Raw genomic sequence first — 26630 nt, forward strand, 5'->3', positions numbered from 1 at the left:
ATAAATCTACATATTTATTTTACGATTCAACTGTTGAAATTTTATCTTAATGCTCGGGAAATTTCACAAACTCGAACGGATCAGAAATATTGACAGTGGTGAGACAATAGTTAACGAAATAGTCCGCAGGGAAAGACTTGCCAGATGCAAATTCTATGAGCTCAGTTAATAAGGGGGCCCGGGAATTTAATTACGAAGAGAAGAGACAAGCAAGAATCGAGGCTTCGCGAATTTCAATGAGAATTTCGCTCCTCGTTCGCGCTTGCTGATTACGGGACTTAGGAGCGAGCCGGAGGAAAGTTTAGCAGTTTCTCACAGTCCGGTAAAAAGCGTGATTCCGAAGCATGCGGTCGAGGCAATTCGCGGAGTGCAGCCTAATTCAATCGAACTACTCGCAACACCTTCTTCATCCGCCAGCGGATTGCACCATCGGAAAAGAACCGAAAGAATGAGTATTCGCACCACTGACAATGAGAAGGAAATTCGCCTTCCTCGGCGCGAATCGCGTGTAATCGAGATCGCGATTTCACACTTGTGTAACGAAAATATCTCTCTTTTCGTTACCTATGTCTTTTTTAAGAGTCTACGCATTTCTCACCTCGATTTGCACGCAGATTCTTTGGGCAGATAATCATCAATTGGGGATAGGTTACCGAGAAATTTTTATCTCTGACTAATATGAATTAGTATATATTGTTAATAAATGTTTTTTTATTCATATAATTCTAATAAAGTCAAATGTAATTAAAATCACTTTTTATTAGTTATATAGTCAGTAATTTTTAAATAGAGATGTCAGTCTCGACAATTCAATAATAATTTAATTTTTCTTACATATTTTCCTTTTCTAAATATTGTGTATAATGAATATAAAACATTTATTTAAGTTATAGATTATAAATTAAATTTATAAAATTATAATACTATATCATATATTTAAAATAGAAATGTATTACCGAAAAGTTTTCAGAGAGATATTACTGTCACAATTCTAAGTATTCTTAATTTTTTAATTAATTTAAAAAATTTAATTAAAAAAAACGTAATGTGTACGTGGCTATAAAACGCTTTTGCTAAGAATGTTAAACATTAAATAGACTACTAATAAATGAATTTTATCTCCAAACAATATACGAATAAATCGCATTCTTTCGAGTCGTCATCTGGAGTGACAGTTTTAACTTGCGCACGGAAATAAATAAAATCTTGTCTTTTTCTTTCTCACGCTCGCGAATCCATCACTTATGAAAGCACTATCGTGTACTTTTTACGGGGCGAATAGACAAGAGATCGTCTAGGACGACCGTTGGGGTTCTGAGAAGACGAGTTGAGGAACTCCTCAGAGCACCATTCTCTGTTCCTTTGTACACGACGCAGATCTCATCTCAACGAGCGCTCACGTTACTTGTAGAGTGCCAATTCCGGAAAGATTCTAGACGATGATCCCCTAAGCGAACGTCTTCCTCATACGTGACATTTGTTTGCCGCTGCGAGAGCACTCTCCACTGCTCGAGAACCGACTTTGTTGGTAATCGAGCACGAGAGGATAGACGCAATTGGACGATGTTATGTATTGCTGAATCAAGTATATATATATATTGCGATCTTTCACCCTTCGATGACGCAAAGTATCCGATACTACGGGACACAAAAAAAAAAAAAAAAAAAAAAAAAAAAAAAAAAAAATCTATACATTCTCTAAATCTTTTTTTTTTCACAGAAGAAATTATTATATCCTAATATTTTCCTAAATAAAAAAAAATTATTATCGTATATATATTATTCTTGAAACTATGTACTAAATTATTTTTACAAAAGAAGACACATTTTCGTATTAATGTAAAATATGTAAAAATACGTACACGTAATGTAAACACCACGTTCACTCTTCCCAGACATCGTCTAGTATTACAAGTCGTAGTTTTATGAAATGAGACCCAGTACGCTCGCGGACAGCCAATTAAACGACCGCACGATGGCCGGGGGAACGTGGCCATCGTACGCGAATAAATCGCGCGCGTGTCCGTGCGGCAGCGTGTTCACGTGCACGCGGGGCCCTCGCCGCGCGCGTCGCTATCTCGATAATAGAATGATCTATCTACGGCGAAAGAGAGAGAAAGAGGGAGAGCGGCAACAATGAGCGGAGCCGGGATACATACCTTCTATTCCGCGCGCTATCGCGGCCGCAGGTACGCGCAGAGCACTTGATCTGGAAGCAAGAAGATACCTAACCCTAACAAATAACAATACGGTATTGCCCTCATGTAGCCGAGCATCGAAGGGCTCGGGATCGGTCATTACGCGCCGCCCGTGGGGTGCTCGGTCGCGGGTTGGGGTAAATACGTCAGTGAACGACCGGTTAAGAATTATTGTCAGATAAGCTAATCTCTTCGCCAGCTGGAAATATATTTCGTGCAGAACACGATCGTACACTCTTCAATATACGAGCAATTTAATTTATAAATTATAAATTAGTGAGAGATTGTATGTTTCTCTAATATTTTAAGATATATTTAAATTTAGAAGAATATATACACACACTATTATTTCTTTTCATGTGAAAAGTATACTCGTATTATTTTATATATCGTAGAAATTTATAAGAAAAGATATAGGTACTCCGTTCTACGATTGCACACGCTCTAACACGACTCTGATTTCCGAATATAACAATGGTCGCCCATCGTCTTTGTCTCCTCTTCTACTTACCTTCCCTTTACCCCTTTGATTCGTCATCCCTTTCGTCTCACCACGTGTGATCCGCGCGGCGCGATATTCAATAGTTAATGTACCATGGATGAAGCCCCGTTCAATTATTCGCAACACGATAACTTCCTCTCCTCCCCCATGCTCTATTACTTTCTTTCCCTTTTCCCTTCTTTCAGAATTCTCTTTTTTTCTATCTATCTATTTTTCATGCGCGGTCACGATACTATTCTTGTTATGCGTTTCCACCCTAACGTTACTAAGCATGCAGGAAATCTTTATCCATTGTCCCTGCCGTGAAACTCCTTTCAGGGAATCACCAGCGATACTAACCGAGGATTTATTCCCGGCCGTCTTCGCTCGTCGACGACGAAAGATAAATTATTCATTCGCCCACGTTATTGTTTACGGAATTGTGTATGTTTATGTCGGAAAACACATTTTATCCATCTATTAAAGTATGTATTATTTTTACGAAACATTAGCATTGCGTTCTAAAAAAAATGTCATGTACGTTTGAACGAGACCGTCTTCCAAACTCCACAAGCCACAGCATCCTGCCGGTCGTTATCCCGCCCGGTGAGGAGAATTTTACGCTCGTAGCCGATATTCCGCGAATTTTCGAAGCGGAGGAGAGCCTCCTTCATTGCGAACGAGAGATTATCGAGGGCAGATATCGGGGGTTTCCGAGTCTATTCCACAGCACGACGTGCAGCATAGCGGGGCGACGTAATGGACGATCGTTCACGGACGGTCTTTCACACGATAAACAATCGATACCGACGTCCTGTCGTTAATCCGGAATTATCGTCCCGAGGCGGGGGGCGACGGTGGGAGATAAGAGAGCAGGAGAAGGCTGTTGTGCTGTTATCGACAGAGACCAGGAAGCAATTGGAAAAGCCCTCCACCGCTTCGTGCCTACTCGAGTACTTGTCGAGGATTCTCTTCTGGTTCCTATTACCGATCGATTCTCGCGTCTTTTCGCGAGGAAACTATCCGGCCGATTCCCGATCGATTCATTTCGTCAAGATCCATGATTATTTTCCTTCAAAAGTGTTATGAAAAAAATTAAAACGGCCGACTATCGCTGTGTCATTCGGCAAATAAACGATCGCTCGTTCCGCGTGATTACCAAAGTGTCCTCCACCGAGGTAGGTAACATTCATCGAGATGTACTCGCGGCGACTCTTTCGATAGCATCTTATTCTTCTCGTCAAGCGGGAATAGTGATAGATCTTTAGAGACTTGAGTTGTAATTTAGATCGAGATGAAAAAGGCGTAAGATATGTAAGAATAACTACGAATAATAGTATGATATAATAATTGAAGAAATCAGTACAAGAATATAACGACTAAATTCCAAATTCATATAATAAAATATGGCTTGCTTCGATTTTTTTATTTTTACATTAAAGTAAGATTTAATTAAATATTTTTAATCTTTTTCTTTCCGTTTCTTCTCTTCGTATTTGAAAATTACTTACACTTTTCGCGTTTCCAGGAGTAAATAACCCTTAATGATAATAGCATCAATGCTAATTAGTAGTTGCCAAATCATCATCTGGATAATGTCATAGAATTAAAGAAGGAAAATTGAATGATCCGCGATTAATTCAATCTTCGTTTCTCTATTTGCATTATCATTAAAATTAGAAATCAACGCGCAATCGTTCAATTAATTGACCAGAAATATTTGTGCAATCGGATTTTACTCATTACGCAAATCAGAAACGAATGTCGCTTTTTTGATATCATTGATAACTAAGGATATTAAAGACGAAAGAGAACGAAGAAGAGGAATCATGAGCGGCAGGAAATATAAATCGATCCTATATTTTTTCACAGACAAATGGCAAGATGGTAAAATTGAAAAGAGTTGTCAAATCGTTACTAATGAAGCGTCGTATAAAAAAAGTCACTCAACATATTGCAAGTCTAATGTTAGATATTAAATGAGAGCATTCCATTAGCACTGTCGCCAGTTTTCCTTCGTCCCTACCTATCGTCTAATTTCGCGATAATAACGCTTTACTCATGCTTGTAAAAACGAATACATTAGCTAATGAAGCGGTCTGTACTGATTGTCTTTATTGCTTAATTAGCCGGATATTCGTAATTATACGCATCACGCTTGTGCGAAATGGAGACTGAATGCGATATGTCATTGAAATATATTTTTTTTTCTTCTTCGAAAAGATGATAGAAATAATTTAAACATTATAAAGTTAAAATTTATATAGTGTCCTGTAGGCAAAGTAATTTAATTACAAAAAACAATTTTTTGCTGTAAAATTTTTTATCAATTAATATAATAATTTCCATGATTTATAAATAAATGTTCTATTTTATAAATTGAGGAAAATAATTATTATTCAAATTTTTTGAATTTGAAAATAAATGTGTATGTATAAATTAAAATTTATTGAACATCTTAAATCGAAAAAATTCTAGACCGAAATATTTATTGGGTGAAAATTGAAATGCTATCAAAGCTAAAAGGAAAGAATTTGACGAAAAATATTGCGAACGATTGGCTACCTTTTCCGGTGAGGTCGAGGTAACGCAGATTAAAAGCGAAAGGAGAAGACGCGACGGAGGAGGCTCTACGTGCCTGCCGGGGATAGATGTCTCTCTTGACATCTTTTTCAGAGAAGTTGAGAGAGATGTCGGCGGTGGATACTGCGTCACGCGGGAAAAGAGGAGGTAAAGCAACTCTTCTTCTACTCACGCTGTTCATCCACGGCACGATGATGGTTTCTCACAGGCTGTTACACGGACGGCGGCCATGTGTATCACATGCACACGTGCACATCGCAATAACAATAACACAACGGTGTCCAGACTCTCTGCAGAGAGAGAGAGAGAGAGAGAGAGAGAGAGAGAGAGAAAGAGAAAGACAGAAAGAAACTCACTTTCCGCGCGAACCGAGTCCTGAGCTGCCGAGGAGTTTGTGGCGATCTCGAGTCGAGAAGTCTGGGCGAGATAGATAAGGGGTTAAGGAGGTTTAGCCGTGAGATCGCGAGGTTCTCGAAATAGTTGTACCATTAACGGAGTCGTCCCGTGCGAAAGCACCAGCGCGGCTTTCACAGCAGACAGACTCGCTCGCGCGCAGCTCGCGGTATCTCTCGCGGTAATTGAGATAAGTTTCGGTCATTTAGCCGCGAATCTTCTTTCTCTCGATTCTCACAACTCAAATGTACTTCGTGCCGCGAGTTGAAACGCACATTTCGCATTCATCCTAAAGTCTTTCGTTTCGCATTCGTCCATCGAGAATGAAAAGATCGTGTCATTTCGATAATCCATCCTTGAGAAAAAATACGATAATATAGATCATATTTCTCATACATTATCAGAAGTAAAAAAATTTGTAAAGACATTTTCGACGCAAAATTTAAATGTATTTTATTCATCTTTTATATATACTTTTAAAAAAGAAAAGTAATAAAAGTAATAAAATCATTTAAAAAAAAATTTATATAATATTGTGTACTTTTAAAGTAATTATTAAATTATAATAAACTAATTAATTAATTTACATTAAAATAGTATTTCTTATGATTTGTCACTATTTTAAATATTTGACGATTCGTATAATATAATAATACATGTACACAACAAGAAAAATATGACGATATCGAGAAAGAGCGCCGACCTGCTGCGAAGGCGGCAACGCACATTCCGACCACGTCTATCCACCAGCCTCAACTAGATCGTTCGGCCCACGCACGCGTCGGTTCGAGAAAGTATCAATGAGGAGCAGGCCGCGATCTGCGCGCGATTCCTGGAACGATCACGAGCAGATAAGTTCGAGCCCTGAAGACCTAAACAATGCCGGATATTCGTATCACTTGTGGGATTGTAGATAGCCTCTTCATCTCTACTTCTTCTTCCGCCACCCTGCGTTCACCCTCTCTCTCTCCCTATCTCTGTCTCTCGCGTAGAGCAGCGCCGCTTTTGCCGCGAGGAGTCGCCGACAAGGCAGTCGCCGATTGCAATTTGCCGATACGATTCTCTACCTGCCGCATCGCGCGCCAATTTCCTCTTCTCCTCTGATCTCTCTCTATCTCTATCTCTTCCTCTCTCTTTGTTTCTTATTATCTCTCTCTCTCTCTCTCTCTCTCTCTCTATATATATATATATATATATATATATATATATATATATATATATGTTCGTCTCTATATTCTGGTCTAGGCCAGGTTAAAATCCTCGCTTAGGATCAGCCAGTCGATTTCCACCAGGTGATATGAGGAGATACGTCCTCGGTAACTATCCTCTAAGCGACGGGTCTTGGGGATACACGCAGGTCGACCGGCTGATCGGTCAATATGTATCGTACTGGTCGTACCCGAGTACACGGACCCGTATGTGCTCGGCAAAACTGGCAGAGATACTAGGGAGATACGATTCTTCCTGCAACTAACTGCGGCTCTATCCCTATTCGTTTCGTACCTACGAGTAGCGTCGAGCACCTCACGCCGCGCGAATTAGGATACTGTCTGTCAGAATGAATACGAGACAAGCGGGAAGAGAAATGTTTATTATGCCTGCTGGAACAAGTTCTCTCTCTCTCTCTCTCTCTCTCGAGTCATCGTTGAAAAGATAAAATTGGCGACATTTTTAAGACCGCTTGAAAAGAAATGTATGAATTATATTACAAAGCTTCTATTATATTATTATAAAACATTATATTCTTTAGAAACCAACGCTACCAAGTTGATGCGATACTATTTATATTCTTTTTGTTATTCGAAATGCATATGAATATGTCAAATTGCTGCTGTTATTTTGGATAAGCTATTTCTCGAAGCAATAATTTTTAATAATTGCGATTTTCAATAAATATTATCATAAATTTTGAACGGACATTTTATAATAATTGACGCGACTGTATATTATACGTCGTTGCCAAGAGATAAGTAGGACGTTTAGGCCAAGGCAGCATGCACAGTCGTACGTGTCGTAATCGACAACAGCTGAACGAGAATATCTTGTCACGATCGAAATAATTAATATTCATCGACATCGTCGAAGCACCCACCGGGATGGTGGTTCTCGTTAGAAGTCGCTGCGAGCCTCGTACGTATCGCGCATACGCATCTTCCTCCCGCGTTCTTTCACACGGTGTCTCTCGAGGTGATCGCGAACGTTCGATAAAGTCCCCGTTCGTCGCAGTCCGCGATGTCATTTCATTAATTATAATTATTCCCGAGGCGTGGCGAAATGAGAGCGTGTCCGCGCACGCAAGTGTTTACACCCATATCAGAGAAAAACTCATCCGTAAACATTCCGATGTCAATTCACGCTCAAGTAGAACTCGATGAAAAAAAATACTTTTTTTTTATTTGATAATTAATTTCGTAGACATATATTGTTTTTTAATAGTGCTAATTTAATACGATAAGATAAATGTATAATTAATCTCTCTTATCTTTCCACTGCGTTCCACAAACATTTCTTTCTAATGTTTAGAAACGATATGTTTAATAATTTTTCATTTAATAAAGTATCTCTTTAAACTCATAAAATATGAAAATGTCGAGAATAAAAGAGAAAAATTATTGAATTGAATTTATTAAGTTGCAACAAATTATATATATATATATATATATATATATATATATATATATATATATATAAAATACGAAAATAACGAAATTTATAATTTATAATATCAAAGATTTTCAAGAGATTTTCCAACAATAAAAATAATATTAATTTAAAGAAACGAGTGGTATTCAAATTTAGATCTTGTTTATACGAGCTTGATTATCAACAGATCATGTACTTCGCGAGTTTTCATTGATGGTCTGAAGAATTGTATCATCGAGGTACGATCTTGAGTATAGTCGGACACCATGCGTTCCAAAGAAAATAAACCGTGCCCGTGAAAGAGAAAGAAAGAGAGAAAAAGAGAAGGAACGTCCTTCCCCCTACGGCATGCCGTTGATTATTAATGACCGCGATGGTGGTCGTCGTCGAGAGCGAAAGCGCATACCCCGGTACCCTCCATCGACGCCGATCTCCTCTTATAGCCTGTTTACCCTTGTGCTTTAAAACTCCCGGTGGCGTCGGCCACCGGTGCAGAACGAGAAAGAGGACGACCTTGCGTCACGAGAATTAGAATCTCACGAGACAGAAAGAGAGAGAGAGAGAGAGCTCGGAATGGAAAATTAGTCTTTCCTTGTTTTTTATTTCTAAATAACGATAAAAAGAAAAGAACATATTTTTCCTCGATTCATAGAGAATTAGATGTTTAATTTTATAAATTAAATACACATACGTGAAAGTTGTTATGATTACAGAACATTAGGTAAGAATGATATCATCGATGATATACGAGAATTACGTTCTACATCGCAATAAATATCCAAAGAATTATTATGTAATATGACATAAGCAATTCAAATATAAGATTTTGTTACGCGAAAGTTGTGCGACTCAATAAATTTCTAAAAGAGTTTTGCGCTTACACAATCTATACAAATGTAATGAATTTCTCAATATTATATTAAAAAGCTGCGGGCTACGCAAATATCGTCACGTAGTAGAAAACTCTATGGTTCTTTCTATTAAGTTTCGTAACATTTGCAAATTATTTTATCAATATTTTCTAGTATATTTATACATTATTCCTCGATCAATTTAACTTTCATTATCGCTCTTGTAATCTTAATCTTTCATATTTAATATTTCTTTCGTCACATATATATTCCCAATATTAAATAATATTAAACATTAAAGAAGCATTTAAATCTTAATTTTAATTATTTTCTAGAAATATGTCTTTATAGAGATATAAAGATAACGCTTTCCATCGATTATCCTCGATGCTTTGCAGATCCTATCACATATAAACAGAGAGAAATCGAAGCGGGTGGCAGGCGCAAAAATCATAACGGATTCCCTTTAACGCATGGAAGCGCGTTATTCTCTCCAGATGCGCATTCCTGGTCAAACCACATCCCGTCCTCCGCCGGCGATATTCAAGGTGGATGTTTCTTGCGGCGCGTCCCCTCCCTTTTCTTTCATCCCTTTTGCTTTCCTCACCGCGATTATTTCCAACCTGGCTCGCTGCGCACTGCAAATCTTTTCCCTCTCTCTCTCTCTTTTCCTAGGTGTATGGTCACGGTTATGCAGTCGCACGCGTGCATGCATCGGCGAACCACTGTCGGATCCCGATACAACAGAGCTCCATTGCCCATTACGTGACCGTTCGTTTATTTTGCGGCTTTACGCGTTACAGATCTTACTATAATATCTCTTTGTACAGAGAGCGCCGGGATTCCATTTTTTTCCTTATTACACTTCTTGCATCATTGGCAATATACCGACGTGGCCTATTTCATCTCGATTCTCTTACGACTGAATCAACTCGGTGCGATACATTGCGATGCCGATTGAAGAGGCAGAATCTCTTCATTTAATAACAAAAATATAAATTTGACAAGTATTTATAGATTTCTTCGCTCTTACTCGAATATTAAAAATCCTTATTAGGCACCTGCGATCATTAATTCATCAATTAATCTCTCTTAGCAACTGACATATTTTTCGATAGGGAATGAAAGAGAACAAAACAAAGAAAGTGATAGGGATTTATTTCTTTTCCACGTAACCGTGTGTTCGATCGAGTAGGAAAGTCATTGTATCACCGTGACGAGAAATATGCGACCAAAGAACGAGAAGACAGGGGGAAGAAATACGATTCGCTCGTGACCGATTTTCTTTGCCTACCGGAGGCGACGACGACGACGACGACGGCGACGGCGGCGGCCGTTCGCGCGCACAGTTAGCGGGAGAAAATCTAGAAAGAAGTTGGGCGGCGAGAACAGGACGCGAAAAGGGGAGGGAGGGTGGGATGCCAGTTAAGGTCGTAAATCGCATCCCTCGGAATTTATGCGTAATCTACGGTGACCTACGGCGGGCGGTTTAATGTTGCAGAGTTATGCGTCGGGGATGCGCGCACGCACACACGCGTGCACGCACGCGCGCGGACGCGTGCGGACGCTTGGGTATGTAAGCGACCTAGCCCAATCTCGACGGCCCACGCCGAGTCACAAAAGAGAGAGAGCAAGGGAGTAGCCGCGCATAACGCATTCCGGGACGAAGGAGGTGAAGAAGAAGAAGAAGGAAGAGGAGAAGGAGGAGAAGAAGAAGAAGAAGAAGAAGAAGAAGAAGAAGAAGAAGAAGAAGAAGAAGAAGAAGAAGAGGACGAGAAGGAAGGAAAAGAACGCGTCGAGGAGGAAGGCCACGGACGGTATAAGAGTTAGCAGGGCGGTGCGTGGGTCACAATACCCTTAGGGCCTCCTCTCCTCCTCCTCCTCCTCCTTCTCCTTCTCTTCCCTCCCTCTTCTCCTTCTTCCTCCTCTCTACACCGGGAACCCCGGGTTTTTCTTCGTTCTCAGCATCACTCGACCTCTTCTTCGTCCTCGTCGTCATCGCGGTCCTCGTCGTTGTCGTCGTTGTCCGTGCGCACCGCGGCTCGTTATGGAAAGCACACACGCGGGATATTGTTGCTCGTATATATGGAGAATACCAGGGAAGCGCACCGTGCTTGTACTATGCAGATGATTCCGCGATATGGGCTATTCATTGTGAGTCATTTAAGAGCTTATTTCGCGGTGGGTACGTGCACATATGTACACGCGTGATATGTTATTATATTGCGTATTGAAAGGTCCGGCGAGCACGCACAGTAAGTCGCTATAGAGAGAAAGAGGATAAGAATCGATGCACTACGGAATCAGCGTCCTTTCATATACTCGTCTAGTACTTCAGAAAATTCACGATAACTACGATTTGCTATTCGAACGATGTCAGAGATCGCGAAAGAGCTATACAATGTTATTATAGTTATATACAATAGAGATCTCTAAAACTTTTTCTTTGCAGCACACTCTGCTTCTTCCGAAACATATATTTATCTTTCACACGTGTCGATTAGATCCTTATCTGTATTGCTAAGAGACGTAACAATTAGTTAAAAAGATAGAGAAGAGTTCTTGTATGTAAGGATCTTTGAATATTTATAAATACATCAAACGGCCCGACATATAAAATATCATGACATCACAAGATCGTTTATATTCGAATAAAAAAATTCAGATAAAGATAAAGATTTCAATAGATTCAAACAACTAAGGATTAATAAGACGTGAACTGTAAAATATGACAGATTATTGCGTATTATAAATGCTCGTTATTATAAGGCTTACCCACATACATAGAATATATCTTACATCGATATCTTTGCCGTTTATTCTGATTTCATTGAAGAGTAACGCATAATCGCGCATCGATTGCGTCAATGGATCTGAAAGAGATAACATTCCGATACGCGGCGATACTTCCTGTATGCAGTTTCCTGAGCGCGTTACGTGTGCGGACGGCTTCGGCGGCCTTCGACGGCGGCGATTACGATCGTCGGCGCGGTCTTTGGCGAGGTCTTACCGATGAATAAACAGGGAGAGAGTCGTGATAAGCGCCCGGAGCCGTAGCACGCCAGCGCGCATTATGCATACGCGAGAGCGAGAGTAAATGACGGAGGTGGCAGCGCTGATGATGGTGATGATGCAAAACGCGATGATAATAATAACGACGACGTGGACGTCGTCAGGAATGAAACGGACACGCGTCTGCCTGCTTGCCTGCCTGCCTGCCTGCCTGCCTGCCTGCCTGCCTGCTTGCCTGCCTGCGCGCATCCTCCGCTTCGAGGGGGCGAGTTTTTTCAGACCGAGACTGGGCCCGCGAGGCGCCTACGATATATCCAGTGGAGTCGAGTAGCGGAATGGAAAGCCGCGACGGAAGATCGGGAGCGATTTTCCGCCAAAACGCCGGTTAAAATAAATAACGAGAGCGTTCCGCCAGCGAATCATGCTTTCATTTATCAAAGAAATTTAGCTAGTTGCGTTTGGAGTCTGCGGCAAATCGCGACAATCAGATCCGAAAATCTCATTTAATATTTCCTCACTATCGCATCGACTCGAAGGTCTTAATTTCGAACGTGTATGGAACTTGTGTTTCTCGCGTATTCTCCAGATTAAGTCGATATATTTAATCGTATGGAAAGACACTCGAGAATAATACGAGATCGCGTGCCATTTAAGATGACGCTAATTAGGAGCCTAATACGTTTCCCGTGACCACTTTGTCCGGGCTATAAATTTCCCCTGGATTTGATAAACAATTGAAAGTAAATCATGGGGTAAATCGGAGGGGTCCGGATGGCGACAGCGTAGTTGCATATAATGTAATGGCGTTGTATGCAGATATAATATATACTTTGGAAGGTACTGAATGTAACGTGCGACTTTTCTGTTTCAGGAGGACTATAGTCAACGCAGACGCTTATCGACACCCAGCGGCAGCCCGAGCCCTCCCCGACCGACCAGACTCTCGAGATCTACCGGGACTCTCACCAGAGAGGAAGAGTCCTTCTGTAAATCCAGCAATACCCTGACCAGAGACAACCAGGCCCAAGAAGCGGAGAGCAAAGGCTGGTTCAAGTCTCTCTCGAGGAAAAATAAATCCAACGCTACAGTAAGCATCGCGTGTTTTTTCTGTTTTTTTTTTCTCTATTTTCAAAAATTTATATTATACATAGATTGATTCACACAAGGTTGCTGTATAAGAAGCATATATATATATATATATATATATATATATATATCTGTAGAAATCGTTATCGATTAATGATTAATTTTTCTGTGCAACAACAATTTGATATACTTTTTTTTCGCGTGTTTTTTCTCTATTTTTAAAAATTTATACAATATTATAAATAGATTGATCTACACAAGGTTGCTGTATAAGAAGTATATATATCTGTATAAATCATTAATTTTTCTGTGCAACAACAATTTGATGTACTTTTTTTTCGAAAAACTTGAGAAATTCAATTTTAAAAAGTTGAATAATATATTTAATTTTCTCAACATTTGCAAAACAAAATATTATTATTACATATTGAATTCTTGAATTGTAAAGTGGACAAATCGCAAAAACCAGCTCCACGATTATATTAGAAAAATGTTTACTACTTGCAATTGATCGTTCGATATATAGAAAAAACAAAAACTTAATGCAACGAGTCAAGTCTAATTGCGACGAGTTCTGCCCGGTAGCCTCGTTAGTAACAGGATACAAGCGAATGCGAAATATTTCCGTCGACTGACGTCATTCCGAATGTTTCGAGTTCGGGTGGAATAATCAAAACCGATAGTCTTCAAGTCTCAAGACGAATGAATATCTTTCTCCGAAACAGGCGAGTTGAAGTGGGCGAGGAGTCTCGTATTCGGTATCGACATCGCGGAAAAAATCAACCGTTGATCGGAAACGCGGCAAATCATCCTCCGCGAGATCTAGGATCTTTTTCGTGGATATTATCCGATAACGAGCGGGTTCTCTCTCTCTCCTCCGGATCGTGTCCGTGGTTATCTCGCGCGCACCTAGGCCGGTACGCATTCATCAGTCAGAGCGCGGGTCGCTGCGCGGAGCCATTAGGGCAGCGCAACCTCCAATTACCGGTTTGATTAAATGCTTAACTAACTCCGCGCTCTGTGGTTTAATTTAATCGCGAGATTAAGTGCCGATCAGAGGAGGTTGCTTGCCTAGCCCTATAAGCCCGCCCGCGCGGGAATAATCTCTGTCAGGTCCCGATTCTCTCCTACCCGATCTCTTAGCCTGAGCTAAGAGAGGAGAGGAGAGGAGAGGAGAGGAAAGGGGAGGAGAGGAGAGGAGAGGAGAGGAGAGGAGAGGAGAGGAGAGGAGAGGAGAGGAGAGGAGAGGAGAGGAGAGGAGAGGAGAGGAGAAAAGATGCTCGCTCGCGCGCGCAACTGTAAAGCCGCGCTCGTTCGAGATGATTGCGTGCGTATGAATCTCTCGCCGTGGACGATGATCTATCGGATGAGTCGGCCCGGGAAGAATCATGACTCATGAAAGCGCCGTGCGATGCAACCACGGGGGGAGGCCGCGATTTTTGCGAACCGCCGGAAGAATATGGCTTTGTACTGGCAGAAAAACGCGCTCGCGCGATTTTCTGCGGGTCGATCGGGAGAGACGCGAAGAAGGTTCGGAGTCGAAAAAAATTCGCGGCCGTCAATGGAGAGGCCTAGTTATGCGTCTGCGTTCGTCTCGAACAATCGACAAAGAGGAGTCAGGCTTACGTTACTATTTCGCGCCGTTAGTAACTCGAAGCGTCCTTAATCCTTATCCTTAATCTCATTATCCTATAGAAAGGATAATAAGATTATTTCAGACTGAATAATAAATAAATATTTTCTTTGGAAATATACTCATATTGTTGTATCACAGATAGAAAGATGCAGATTATATACAATTATGTCTATTGAAAATCAATTCAAATGGTATTTTGTTGAATTTTATTACAAAAAGATTGTAAAAAATGTTTGTGATAAAAATGTGATTTAAAAATATTTCTTAAACGTTCCTAACGTTTCTTATTCTGAAAAAAAAAAAAAAAAAAGATTTCAAAGATTGATTTCTTCTGAAAAATTAAAACTATAGTCAAAGGATTAATCGAGATTGGTAAAACCACCCTTAAAAGTCGAGAAACTGCAGCCAAGTATGTGCTTAGCGCTATGAAAATTACATATTACCATGGAATAATATATCATTACAGCGATACGTTTCAATCTATCGCACTCTTGCAAAATCCGTCTTCTGTTCGCAAAATTACAACGTTCGATAAATCGATATTTGGAATAAGCGGGCGTAATTGTTATACGCAGAAATAATCTGCGCGCGCGGCTATATTTGGTCGAGATCATGAATAATGAAGCGTCGATAACTTTGCAGCCAGTGGATAAAAAGCCGAGAATACCCGAGAGCGAGATCTTGACGACCGGCACCGAGGATGAGGAAGCTTCCTCCGCGCCTGAACGAGTTTCCGTGCAAAAGAATCTTCGCTTCTTCGGCGATACGGATCAGGAGTCCGTCTCGTCCAACAGAGACCGCAGGTAAATGCTATAATACGAACCGCGCATATACGGCTATGCGCCTATGAAATATTTTGTACGAGAGTGATTTAAATGTTTGCTCTCCAACTGATTAACTTTATTACTATTTGACATTTTTTATTGTATGTGATTAATATCATTAATATCATTATTATAAATGCTATTTATTTTTTGATTACCTCATTCATTTATTATTATTTTGTAGTTTCTGATTATGTAAGATTTGTGAGAAATAATTTTTAATTTGTTCATTAATAAATTATTTTGCAAAATATTTCTTACGAAGAAGAAAATATAATGTATGTACACATACGCATGTTTTGTATAATTTACGATATAATTTCTATACTCTCTACAATAATGATTACTTATTTTTAGAAACAAACGACTCAACGACCACGCCTGCTCAAGACGTGATGTCACAAATTCGAACCGCCATCATTTAGGTATTATATCAGCTCCGAGGAAACCTCCGAGGCTCGCTGAAAGCGCGTTGTCTTCGGGTGAGAGCACAACGGGCGATAGCAGCCAGCAAAGTCAAAACTCTCAGAGATCACAAAGATCTGTTGTGTATCTCCATGCTGCTACAGGTATCTTTCTCATATATATTTATTTATATTTTTCATCTAGCATTTTAGTAATTGTTCTATTTTTTAATATTTTATTACAATATTGCAATATTATTCTTTTTGTATCGTTCTCTGTATTCACGTAAAATCCTTTCAAATATTCAAAAGATATTTGAAAATCACGATCATAAATTTCAAAATTTGATTTATGATCATATCTGTCAAAGCTGTCAAAATATTTTAAATAATCATCATACTATATAAACGATTTAAACAAAAAGTTTTTTTGACAGCTCAAGGTTTAAAAATTGAAATAAATAATAATTTCTTACAAAGATATATTGCCTAATTAAATTTTCATTAAAGAAATGTCAGTTCTATTATTAGTCCAAGAATACGTGTACTTAAATCTTTTTTTTTTTAATATCTTGTATATAACATATTATCGCTATCAATAAAAGATACGGTCTAGTCCATTGTTTATTAAAAGCGTTCAAAGTTATGTAATACCGGTTGCACTTACGTCATAGAAAATATGAAAAACGTCCTTTTTTTCTTCCTCTGGTTGACCGTTTAAAATTATTTAACGAGTTGAATAATATTCGACAGTGAAAGTATGGAAAATGTCGTCAAGCGTAACCGTACTTTGTAATTGTGATTCAACTCTGATATATCTGCATTCCAGTCGGCGAAATACCGGGTCCGAACGAACGACGTCGGGCGGCGAGTCGCGAGGAATTAAATCGACCGTTGCAATCGCACACGAGAACGGTGTCGAGGAGCGTGAGTGTCCTTGCACCGTGGAAGCCGCGACATTACAGGGAACCGTTCGAGATCAACTACGATCAGCAACAACACGTGAAACCGATCACGACCATGAGACGCAGACAACGGAGTCGCGAGACTCTCAGTCGTCGAGGAAAGGAAACTCGACGAAGCAAAGAAAATCTTCCCAAGACAAGTAAATATGTTTCTCGGATAAAATGAACAAATATTCCTACCGTTAAATAAAATGTGTCAATAAATCCCGCATACTTACAGAAAATAAACGTCTCTATTTTTGATAAAACATTCTACAGTATGAAAATGTTTCTTTTTTTTATATTTAATTTTTGCTAATGAAGATTTGCAAAGAGAGTACTAAACTTCAATAAATGAATAATAAGTTTGTCTTTTAATAGAAGCAAGAGAGAAATATTTCTTATAATAAATATAATTAATATTTAAATAATTGTATTAAATTTTAAAAAATTGAAAAAATTAAATATAGATTTTCTCAGTTTTTTAAGGAAACTAATCATCCAATTTTTAATTTGGAATTTAATCATTAAGGCTAAATTGGAGCAATTATTTGAATTAACACAAGCCCTATATTATCTTTTTCTACAAATTATTGTCTTATTTATAATTTAGAGAAACTAATTTTATTTATATCAAATTAACGCTAATTAATCTTAAATTATATAAAAAAATACAATACCTTCAATCAAACTTTCAACATTTTAACATTTCTCAATATTAATTATTTTTTAATATTTCAAATTATTATATATAATGTGTAAAAATGCTATCTATATATTTTAAATTTGAAAATTTTTTTAAATGCAACCTCCCCTCCCTCAATTTCTTAAAAAATATTTTATGATAATAAAAAATAAACAATCATTGCAGGTACGATCAACCGCAGTACCCTGAAACCGAAGGACAAGCAAAAAGTGGATAGAACCGTCTCCACGGAATCGCTGGCCACAAAATCACGGGGCTCCAAGCCGGAATTGAACAGGTCCACATCCGTGCCACGCGATCCGAACAAGAGCGCGGGATGGTTCAAGCTGAAGAGCAAGAAATCTCGCGCTTGAATTAGACGGCCATTGATCAATGCTAGTCTCTCGAGTAATTCTCGTAATCTCGTAGGCGATTAATAAGCGTCGATATCTGGCGCGCGCTGAATAATAACAACGCGACTTATCGATATAATATACACCTCTTACGTCCGATTGCACCAACATTATTTTGGATTTAAGCGAGATTTAAACATGTGTCTACTTTTATCTTTCTTTCTAAATAAATAAAGGCAGACATATATTTAAGTCTGGCTTGAAGCCAAAATAATGTTGATGCAATCGGGCCTTATATACTTTTTAACGTACACGAATATCGATCGCAATCGCGCGGGTTTCTAATTCTTTAACCGAGTAGCGCATAATTGCGGCAACAACGTGCAATTAATTGTTCTTAGCATGTTAATCGATTTCGCGAATTTATAGAATTTCTGTGTCACTTAAGACACAAATTCTTACGCGTAATATAAATACACTTATCCAAATATAAATAAGTACACGTGACACGTGAGGAAGCTTCAAACCTAAATTGCTCGTCAAATTAATATTGTTATACTTTGCGCATTAAATAAATATAACACTTCTCATAACAAAGAAGATTGCAAAAGAAATATTATCAATATTATAAGTCTCTGAAGCATAAGTTTAAATAAGAATTGTGTATTCTAAAAGGAGAATTTTCTCAATATATCATATACTACATTATTTTTATAGCCTTCTCTCTGCCAAATTTAATGAATTAAATTTGTTACACAAGATGAGAATGCATTTTTAAGACACATTCATTGTGAATTAACATATCATTGTGTATTAACAAATTTCGAGTTTCCTTCGAGACTCAACAAAAACTATTTTTCTTATTTCATTTTTTTATATAATTATTCTTGTTGCGCATATCATGAAAAATTAACGCGTCATTTCATTTTACCGTGAATCAGAGTGCCATTATCATTTTTTATATATAATATATATATATATATATATATATATATATATATATATATATATATATATATATATATATATATTTACTAGATAAAATTTTTTCTGAGAAAATATTTTTCATATTTTATCACCATAATTGAGAGAATATAAAATACGGGCAATTATATGTATAATAATTATCATCTTTCTGTGCACAGATCAGTCTCGTCTCTGCATGCTTATTGTATATAAATCTTGTGTTGATAATCGTAATTTTTAACCAACTTTTATTAGAATCTATCGCGTTTCTACATAATTCTTGTCGCTAGATTTGTGGATCACAGATTACAGTTATATTCTACAGTACAGTTATATTGTTTGCAAACTTTTCAGATATTTGAGAAATACCTTTGCCATTTCCGATAACAATATGTGTAAAGGAATAAAATTCAACGCTAAACGTTATCTGTTGTACTCTGATACGCTTTAGCGTGTGGACAAAGAAATAAATTAACTATGGCGACATAAATAGTCATCTTGCACCATAGCGACTACTTCATTCCTACTCGGTGCTACTTACATGTGTATGTGTACATACGGATCATTAAACAATTTGCATGTAAATATCATGAATATATATATTAACAATATTGTACGTAATTACCAATAAAATCTATTATGTATTAATATACACTATTTTTTTTTATAAGTGTAAGATGCGTTAAATACATAGAAACCCGCAAAAACTGAGAACAAGTTATATTTTGTAACATGATTAATAAACAAAATAAACTAGCATATAATATCATTAATAACAAAATATATTAATATTAAATATATTAATATTATTATATATATTCCATGATATTTGTAAAATCAAGTCATATCACTTTATCTTATTTGTTAGATCATATGTGTTAATTATTTGTTGGATCATATGTGTTAATTATTGTGGTACTCACATTTATACAGGATGGATGTGGATTAATTAAATCCATAAAAGGTTATAGATGGATAGGAACAGGATAATGATGCATGATTGTCTTAAATGTACAAGTCACAATTCCACAGTTTTATTCAATTTATCCCAACAGCATAATGTTGTTCCGAAGAGAATAAGTATCATTCCCAAATAGGTATCTGAAAAGTAAAGCAAATCATATATAAATTAAATAATTTATATTTTTTTCTTATAAAAATATGAAAACAATTTCATATATATACTCACTTTTGTGGACCTTTTCCTCACCCAGGAACCAGCCTGTGATTGCGGTAAACACAAAGGTAAGGGAATTTGAAACTGGCACAGCCAGAGATATATCAGTGTTTTGCAGAGTAAGAAAATACAGCACTGAGCCGCACTGATTAAGAACGAACGGCAGAATATACTGTGTAAAATAATAAAATCAATTATAAACATTAGTTTTATAATATAAACTTATTTGATACAATAATGGAAAAAGAAATATTATAAACCTTTAAGTTGGTAATGAGAAACATGAACTCCTTGATAAATTGTCCATAAATGGAGGTGGCCTTCACATTTTCCAAGCCTTGCGCACCTCTTTTTATAAATGGATTAGTTACTCCCCAAAGAATCGCCACGAGACACAAATATAAGATAGAATCTGTAATATAAAAATGAGACACACGACACACATTAATATCTTTTCATTTCTGTTTTATTTTTTTTTTTTTTATAACAGTTTGTGGAAAAAAAACAAATATGTGTGAAAGAATACAAAGTCTCCTAACCTATAGTAACCGCCATTCTCGTCGTTTATATCACATAATAAAATATCACACACGTAATGCAAATATTACAAGAGTTCGTTTAATATTTCACAAGTTTTAATAAAAACATTATTATAAATCACGACCGTTAAAGATAGGTTAGAAAAACGTAATTAATGTCGATTAATCTTTGAGATCGAGACTTTACGGATCAAGATCGAAATCGAAATTGCGATATTTTTAGCCATCGTTAACCGTTATATAAAATTGCGCGGTTAATTGTCGGATGACGATTGAAAAGGACGCGCAAATAACTTCAAATGACTGACGCGAAGAACTGACTTCCACAAAAGCGAATTGAAATCGTCGACGTTAAAAAATACGATATTTATACATAATCATGATTATATATAATATTTATTAATATATTATGAAAAATGTCTGGAATTTTACGCAATAATTTATCACACGCAAGTGTCGTGTATTTTTTTACACAATAACAATAATCACTATAAATATAACACAAATATGGAGCAGTAAAAACTGAGTCGGTAATTCAAGATCTATCGAAAAGATTGCTATTCTCGAAATATTTTAGTAAATGTTAGAAATAGTTGAAATATGCACAATTACACACTATATAACAAAAAATATAATCACGAAAAATTAATGAACTGAAAATATGTACGCACCTGCTTTCGATGATGCCTACGTTATTTTAGTAGATATATCTTTTTGCCGGAAAGCAATGTGACATATGCAAAAACGATTCTGATCGTGTGGAGGGAAAAAGTATAAATCGACAAGATATCAAAATTGTGATAATAACGACGTTTCGTGATATTAAACTCGTACGATGAATATCAGATGCTCGACGAGAAACGTCTGCAATAATTTGTCGCGCGCGAAGTTTTTTTGACGTCATCACGATTCAAGATCCAGCCAGGAGCGTACTACCATTCTCAAAAATATCGACACACTGCGTTGTCCAGCGAGTTGATTGGCGGATACGTTCGTCACTATCTACTTTTCACAAATGTAACAATTGGCTGTTAAGCTAGAAATCTACTTATTCAATGACGAACACACTTTATTGTCAGAGACATATATGTAATGTCGGCTTTAAAATTTAAAAACACTAAATTTTACAAATGTCGGTATTTTTTGAAATTATTACTAACAAAAGAATAATATAATTTAACGTAAATTTGTAAAAAAATAATTAAAAATTTAATTCGATATTAATTCACTGACAAATGTTCAATAGTTTCTAATTGTTCCATTGCTATCTTTTTTAAAGAATCATATTGTACTCGTAATCGTTCCAATTCCATAGACTTTTCTAAAATTAAGGCCTGTAACAAGAAATAAACTGAAATCGATCGAAGACGAGTAACATGTATTATTATCAAAATCCTTGTAATTATTTCCAAACCTGCATTTGTTGCTTTTGAGCTTCTCTTTCTTTCGCAATGGAACGTAAAACATTTCGTGCACCGATTGTTTTCATTTTCTCTTTCTCTACTTCCTTTCCTAAATCGTCCAATATTTTGATGAAGTCATCGGAATTTTTTTCAAATTCGGTAATCTCTGCAAAGTGAAAATTTTCAATTACCATATAATGATTGATAAATATTTTTTAAATAAAATTAAATTTATAAAACAAAGTTGCAATCAGTGACAAAATAGAGTGTTTTAAAAACTTGATTAAGTCTAATATCAGCTAATTCGTTTATTTCATATATTATATAACGTTACAGATATATTGGTTTGTATTTAATTTTTCGCATGTATATGTAAAAAATTCAAATTTAATATAATTCGCGCCACAATGACCAATGGAATCCCAGTCGCGAACGATTAAGCGTTCCCATCAAGGAGATAAGATCGATATTCGTTAATTATTAACGCAATCATAAATGACGGTAACTGCTATCCGAGTGTGCGGACGTGCATCTTTCGCATGTAAGCATTCATCAAATAAATAATTTACGCAGACACACGTAAACGTGTAAGAAAATTTACGCGGCCAGTAAAGGCAATCAGGTGAGTGTCAAAAGTGCGAGTGTCAAGAGTGACTTTATTGATATCATTTCTCAACAATGCGAGGGCAACATAACTTACTGGACACGAAATTTTGACACTCGTCCTTCAGTTTGTTTGATTGATTGGCCGCTTCTGGCTCTAAAATGAGTATCTTGCTAAAGTCATCGATGTAAATCCCGTACTTCGTTAACGAGTCCGCCATTTTCTCGAGTCTAGGATAATAAAATAACACGAAGTTCTCCACTCGAGATGAATAGAATGAACGATTGTGATTGGTCGAAATCAATGGGCGCATTCAGCGGACTCAACAGTTTGGCAACATTACTAGATTTTCTACTGAACTGAATGACGCTGCGCTCAGTCATTTATTAGAGGGTCTCTAATACGATCCAATATTACACATACCTCGCGACACTCTTGATAATTTTATATACCATGATCAAAAAAGGTGCTGTCGCTGGTCGCAGTCGCAGTCGCAGTCGCATTCGCATTTGCTGTTAGTTCTGGTTAGTTCATAATAGCAGTACATAGTTCTCTATGCTGGTATAATGAGCAGTAATGAATGAGAGAAAATGGAGCGACATGCAGACACGTTAAAACCCGCGTCTTTTTTGCTTTCTCGATGTCAGCGAGAGCGAGTATAAAGCGACAGCTGATCGATGCCACATCGAGCACGCTCGTAACCGCGCGTTGTCACGTCATTTCGTCGGGAAAGTTTCTTTAGATATCTATCGGTTATATTGTTATATATACACACACGCAGCGTGTCTCTGATTATATCGACAAAATCGATATACGGTTTCTCTACGGTCGCGCGTCGCGCGTCGTCGCGTCATCAGTTTAGTACTCGCCTCGGCCTCGGCTCCGCCAGGTTCACTTGTTAAAAGTTCGTTATGTCGGGCGAGCACAAGACGGTAATTAAATATCCCTCGGAGTATGTCAAACTGAACATCGGAGGCTCGCTCCATTATACCACGATAGGCACTTTGCAAAAGCACGATACTATGCTACGTGCTATGTTCAGCGGTCGCATGGAAGTGCTCACTGACTCCGAAGGTGAGATAAACTTACAGTGCATACCGTCGATATATAATTTCGATTGTAATAGTTTAAAAAATTTTTAAATTGATAAACTACAAAGGAGAATGTATCAATATTTGTCGCTTGATCCTCGGAAAAAATGATGAACTATTTTTATCTTCATCTATTTCATCTAAGAATTTCTCAACTTAATATTTTATTTGTACCTTTCGAATTACATGATTTTTCTTTCTGTCACAGGCTGGATATTAATCGATCGGTGCGGCAAACATTTTGGGACAATTTTGAATTTTTTGCGAGACGGTTCAGTTCCATTGCCAGAAAGTACAAAAGAAATGGCAGAGCTATTAGCTGAAGCAAAGTATTACTGCATCAGTGAACTGTCCGAGTCGTGCGAACAGGCGCTCCTACGGAAAGAGCGCGAAGCAGAACCCATCTGTAGAGTCCCTCTCATCACGTCTCAGAAAGAAGAGCAGTTACTCATAAGCAATACTACTAAACCTGTAGTCAAGCTGCTCATTAATAGGCATAACAATAAATATTCCTATACGAGGTAATATAAAATGCTGCTTGGCAATGGAATATTGTGATATTTTGTTGATTTTTATCAATTTTTCTCAGCTCTTACAAATGTAAATAAAAATATAAAGATAGACTGATAATGTTGAAGCAATATTGTTTCTTGTCTAACTTGTAGATAATACTCTAAATTTACAAAAGATGATAAGACTCAGCGAATAAAATTTGTTACTCCTGATATAGCTATCTATTACTATTGTAACTGTAAAGTCATTAAAAAAAGTTAATCTAATTTTTACAGTACATCAGATGACAATCTGCTAAAGAACATAGAATTATTCGACAAAATGTCACTTAGATTCAGCGGTAGAGTGTTATTCATTAAAGATGTCATCGGCTCGAGTGAGATTTGCTGTTGGACATTTTACGGACACGGTCGTAAAGTGGCCGAAGTCTGCTGCCATTCGATTGTTTACACGACTGATAAGAAGCATACAAAGGTAGAAACATCAGGAAGAAATGCATACAGTGATACAATGTTTAATCGTTGATAAGAGAGTTTTGTAACAAACGAAACTTTTAGGTTGAATTCCCGGAAGCTCGAATATACGAAGAAACATTGAACATTTTGTTGTACGAGCATCGAAATGGTCCGGATCAGGAGTTGATGCAGGCAACGTCTTCGCGCGGTGTAGTAGCTTGCACATCCGACGAAGAGGAGGGCGAGCGTTCAGGCTTGGCTCGCCTTCGCTCCAACAAACAAAACACCAACTGACCCAGTCTTGTTCTCCTCAGTCCACCGCATACCGCGATCCTCAGCGTCGTTCGTTCTTTCAAGACACGAATCAATATAAAATAAGACACAAAGTATATAACCAAGCACAAACTCCACATGATACTTGGTTATCACCTGTCGGTCGAATCTCTTCTTTCTTTCTTCCCTTTCGTCTCTGTGCGTGGAATATTCGAGGAAAGCTAGAGTTGAACTTTGGTCGGATGATCATCATCGAATACATTTCTTACATCACAACCTTAATTTCGTGCATAGTTATGCTCATAATTAATTCATGCATAATTAATGCTCCGATTCTTGAAAATACATTTATAAGAAAATACACGTGGACCCCGGAATTAACGTAAAATGGAATGACAAATTTGTGTGTCTTTAAGTTTCTTCTTTACTATTCTTGCTATACAAGCGTATTTATAAATGTATATAAATGTACGAATAAGAGAATGGCATCTTTTATTAATTTCATTCTGTAAAACTGTAAATCATACAAGTGTCCTATGCGTTTACTATTCATGTGCCAAATTGTTACATTAAATCTGCGACGGGAATAAGTCCAAGTTGCCATTCTGTGACTGATAAAATTATTTATGAATTTATACTCTATAACAACTTTTAAGCAGTCATTTAAATTAAAATCACACTGTTACGAAAAGATTTGTGCAAAACTAAAACTGCATTGTTACCTGTTGTATAAGTATTATTTTATTATATTCTCATCATTATCATTATCGTTGTCTCGTCATCATCATTATTGCATTATTATGATTAATTGTCATGATACTTAGTTGCTCTTATTGCTTATTATTCCTACATCATCATTATAGTTAATCCCTTTTATGTTATATATATATATATTTTCTTATAAATTTGCATAATTTTATATTTCAATAAATGATTAAAATATATTATATTATTTGCTTTTTTTTCTTTCTATAGATCGAGAATTCTATTAAACTGCTTAAAGGATGATGTGGAGTAAACACTGCCATTAAAATAACAAATCAAAATCTAATATCAGTTAGAAATGATTTTAAAGAGACACGTTTTAAACGTATCTTTGTTATTTCGATTGAATTAGAAATATTAAACGTATATAATGTTAAATTACATGTATTTAAAAATTTACAGTTTGAATGAATAATACAATACAGTAGGACCCGGATAATTTTGATAACTTTTTCATACAATCATTCACAACACTATCGTATTACTTTTATGTAATACGATAATGAGCAATCCACGTGACGACGCGCGCAGCCATAATTAATCTCACGTGCTCGAGATTATTTGATACTTCGTGCATTCTTCAAACATGTATGCAACGATTGAACAGTTTCGCATTATAAAGGGGGTACTTGCGAATATTTCCCTTCTCCGATCTTAGATTGCAAATTATCCGGATCTTATAACATATGTGATATATATCTAATTTTGAATAAACGAGCTTATTTTAAATTTTCTATTTTAATGTCATTCC

At 37.0% G+C, this 26630-nt stretch overlaps 4 protein-coding genes across 5 annotated transcripts in view; 2 read left to right on the forward strand and 2 right to left on the reverse strand.

Annotated features, from left to right (window-relative positions):
• Nucleotides 1–18803, forward strand: part of Blo (bloated) — a 109075-nt gene extending 90272 nt beyond the window's left edge. Inside the window, exons 4-8 of the mRNA XM_072891657.1 lie at nt 13033–13248; nt 15526–15686; nt 16065–16276; nt 16941–17216; nt 17927–18803. Coding sequence (XP_072747758.1) covers nt 13033–13248; nt 15526–15686; nt 16065–16276; nt 16941–17216; nt 17927–18114 — 1053 coding nt within the window. The 3' untranslated portion in view covers nt 18115–18803. The remainder of the gene's footprint in view (nt 1–13032; nt 13249–15525; nt 15687–16064; nt 16277–16940; nt 17217–17926) is intronic.
• Nucleotides 18804–19092: 289 nt separating this feature from the next.
• Nucleotides 19093–21398, reverse strand: LOC140665496 (transmembrane protein 234 homolog). The gene is made up of 4 exons (XM_072891677.1): nt 20776–21398; nt 20497–20648; nt 20249–20408; nt 19093–20160 (listed from the first exon to the last, which is right to left on the reverse strand). Exons 1-4 carry the CDS (start codon nt 20789–20791, stop codon nt 20078–20080), a joined length of 411 nt encoding a protein of 136 aa, XP_072747778.1. The 5' UTR covers nt 20792–21398; the 3' UTR covers nt 19093–20077.
• Nucleotides 21399–21965: 567 nt separating this feature from the next.
• On the reverse strand, nt 21966–23002 carry Ift20 (intraflagellar transport 20). Its single transcript, XM_072891678.1, has 3 exons — nt 22879–23002; nt 22190–22344; nt 21966–22109 (listed from the first exon to the last, which is right to left on the reverse strand). Exons 1-3 carry the CDS (start codon nt 23000–23002, stop codon nt 21996–21998), a joined length of 393 nt encoding a protein of 130 aa, XP_072747779.1. The 3' UTR covers nt 21966–21995.
• On the forward strand, nt 22594–25710 carry LOC140665494 (BTB/POZ domain-containing adapter for CUL3-mediated RhoA degradation protein 3). Of its 2 annotated transcripts, none has more exons than XM_072891674.1 (4): nt 22594–22719; nt 24082–24394; nt 24662–24860; nt 24944–25710. In XM_072891674.1, the coding sequence occupies exons 1-4, from the start codon at nt 22674–22676 to the stop codon at nt 25133–25135; spliced, it is 750 nt and encodes a 249-aa protein (XP_072747775.1). In that variant the 5' UTR covers nt 22594–22673; the 3' UTR covers nt 25136–25710. The 2 variants fall into 2 exon arrangements, with proteins under 2 accessions (XP_072747775.1, XP_072747774.1); XM_072891673.1 differs by lacking the exon at nt 22594–22719 and adding an exon at nt 23245–23856.
• Nucleotides 25711–26630: the final 920 nt, after the last annotated feature.

Source organism: Anoplolepis gracilipes, chromosome 4, assembly GCF_047496725.1.
Source record: "Anoplolepis gracilipes chromosome 4, ASM4749672v1, whole genome shotgun sequence".
NCBI classification, from domain to species: domain Eukaryota; kingdom Metazoa; phylum Arthropoda; class Insecta; order Hymenoptera; family Formicidae; genus Anoplolepis; species Anoplolepis gracilipes.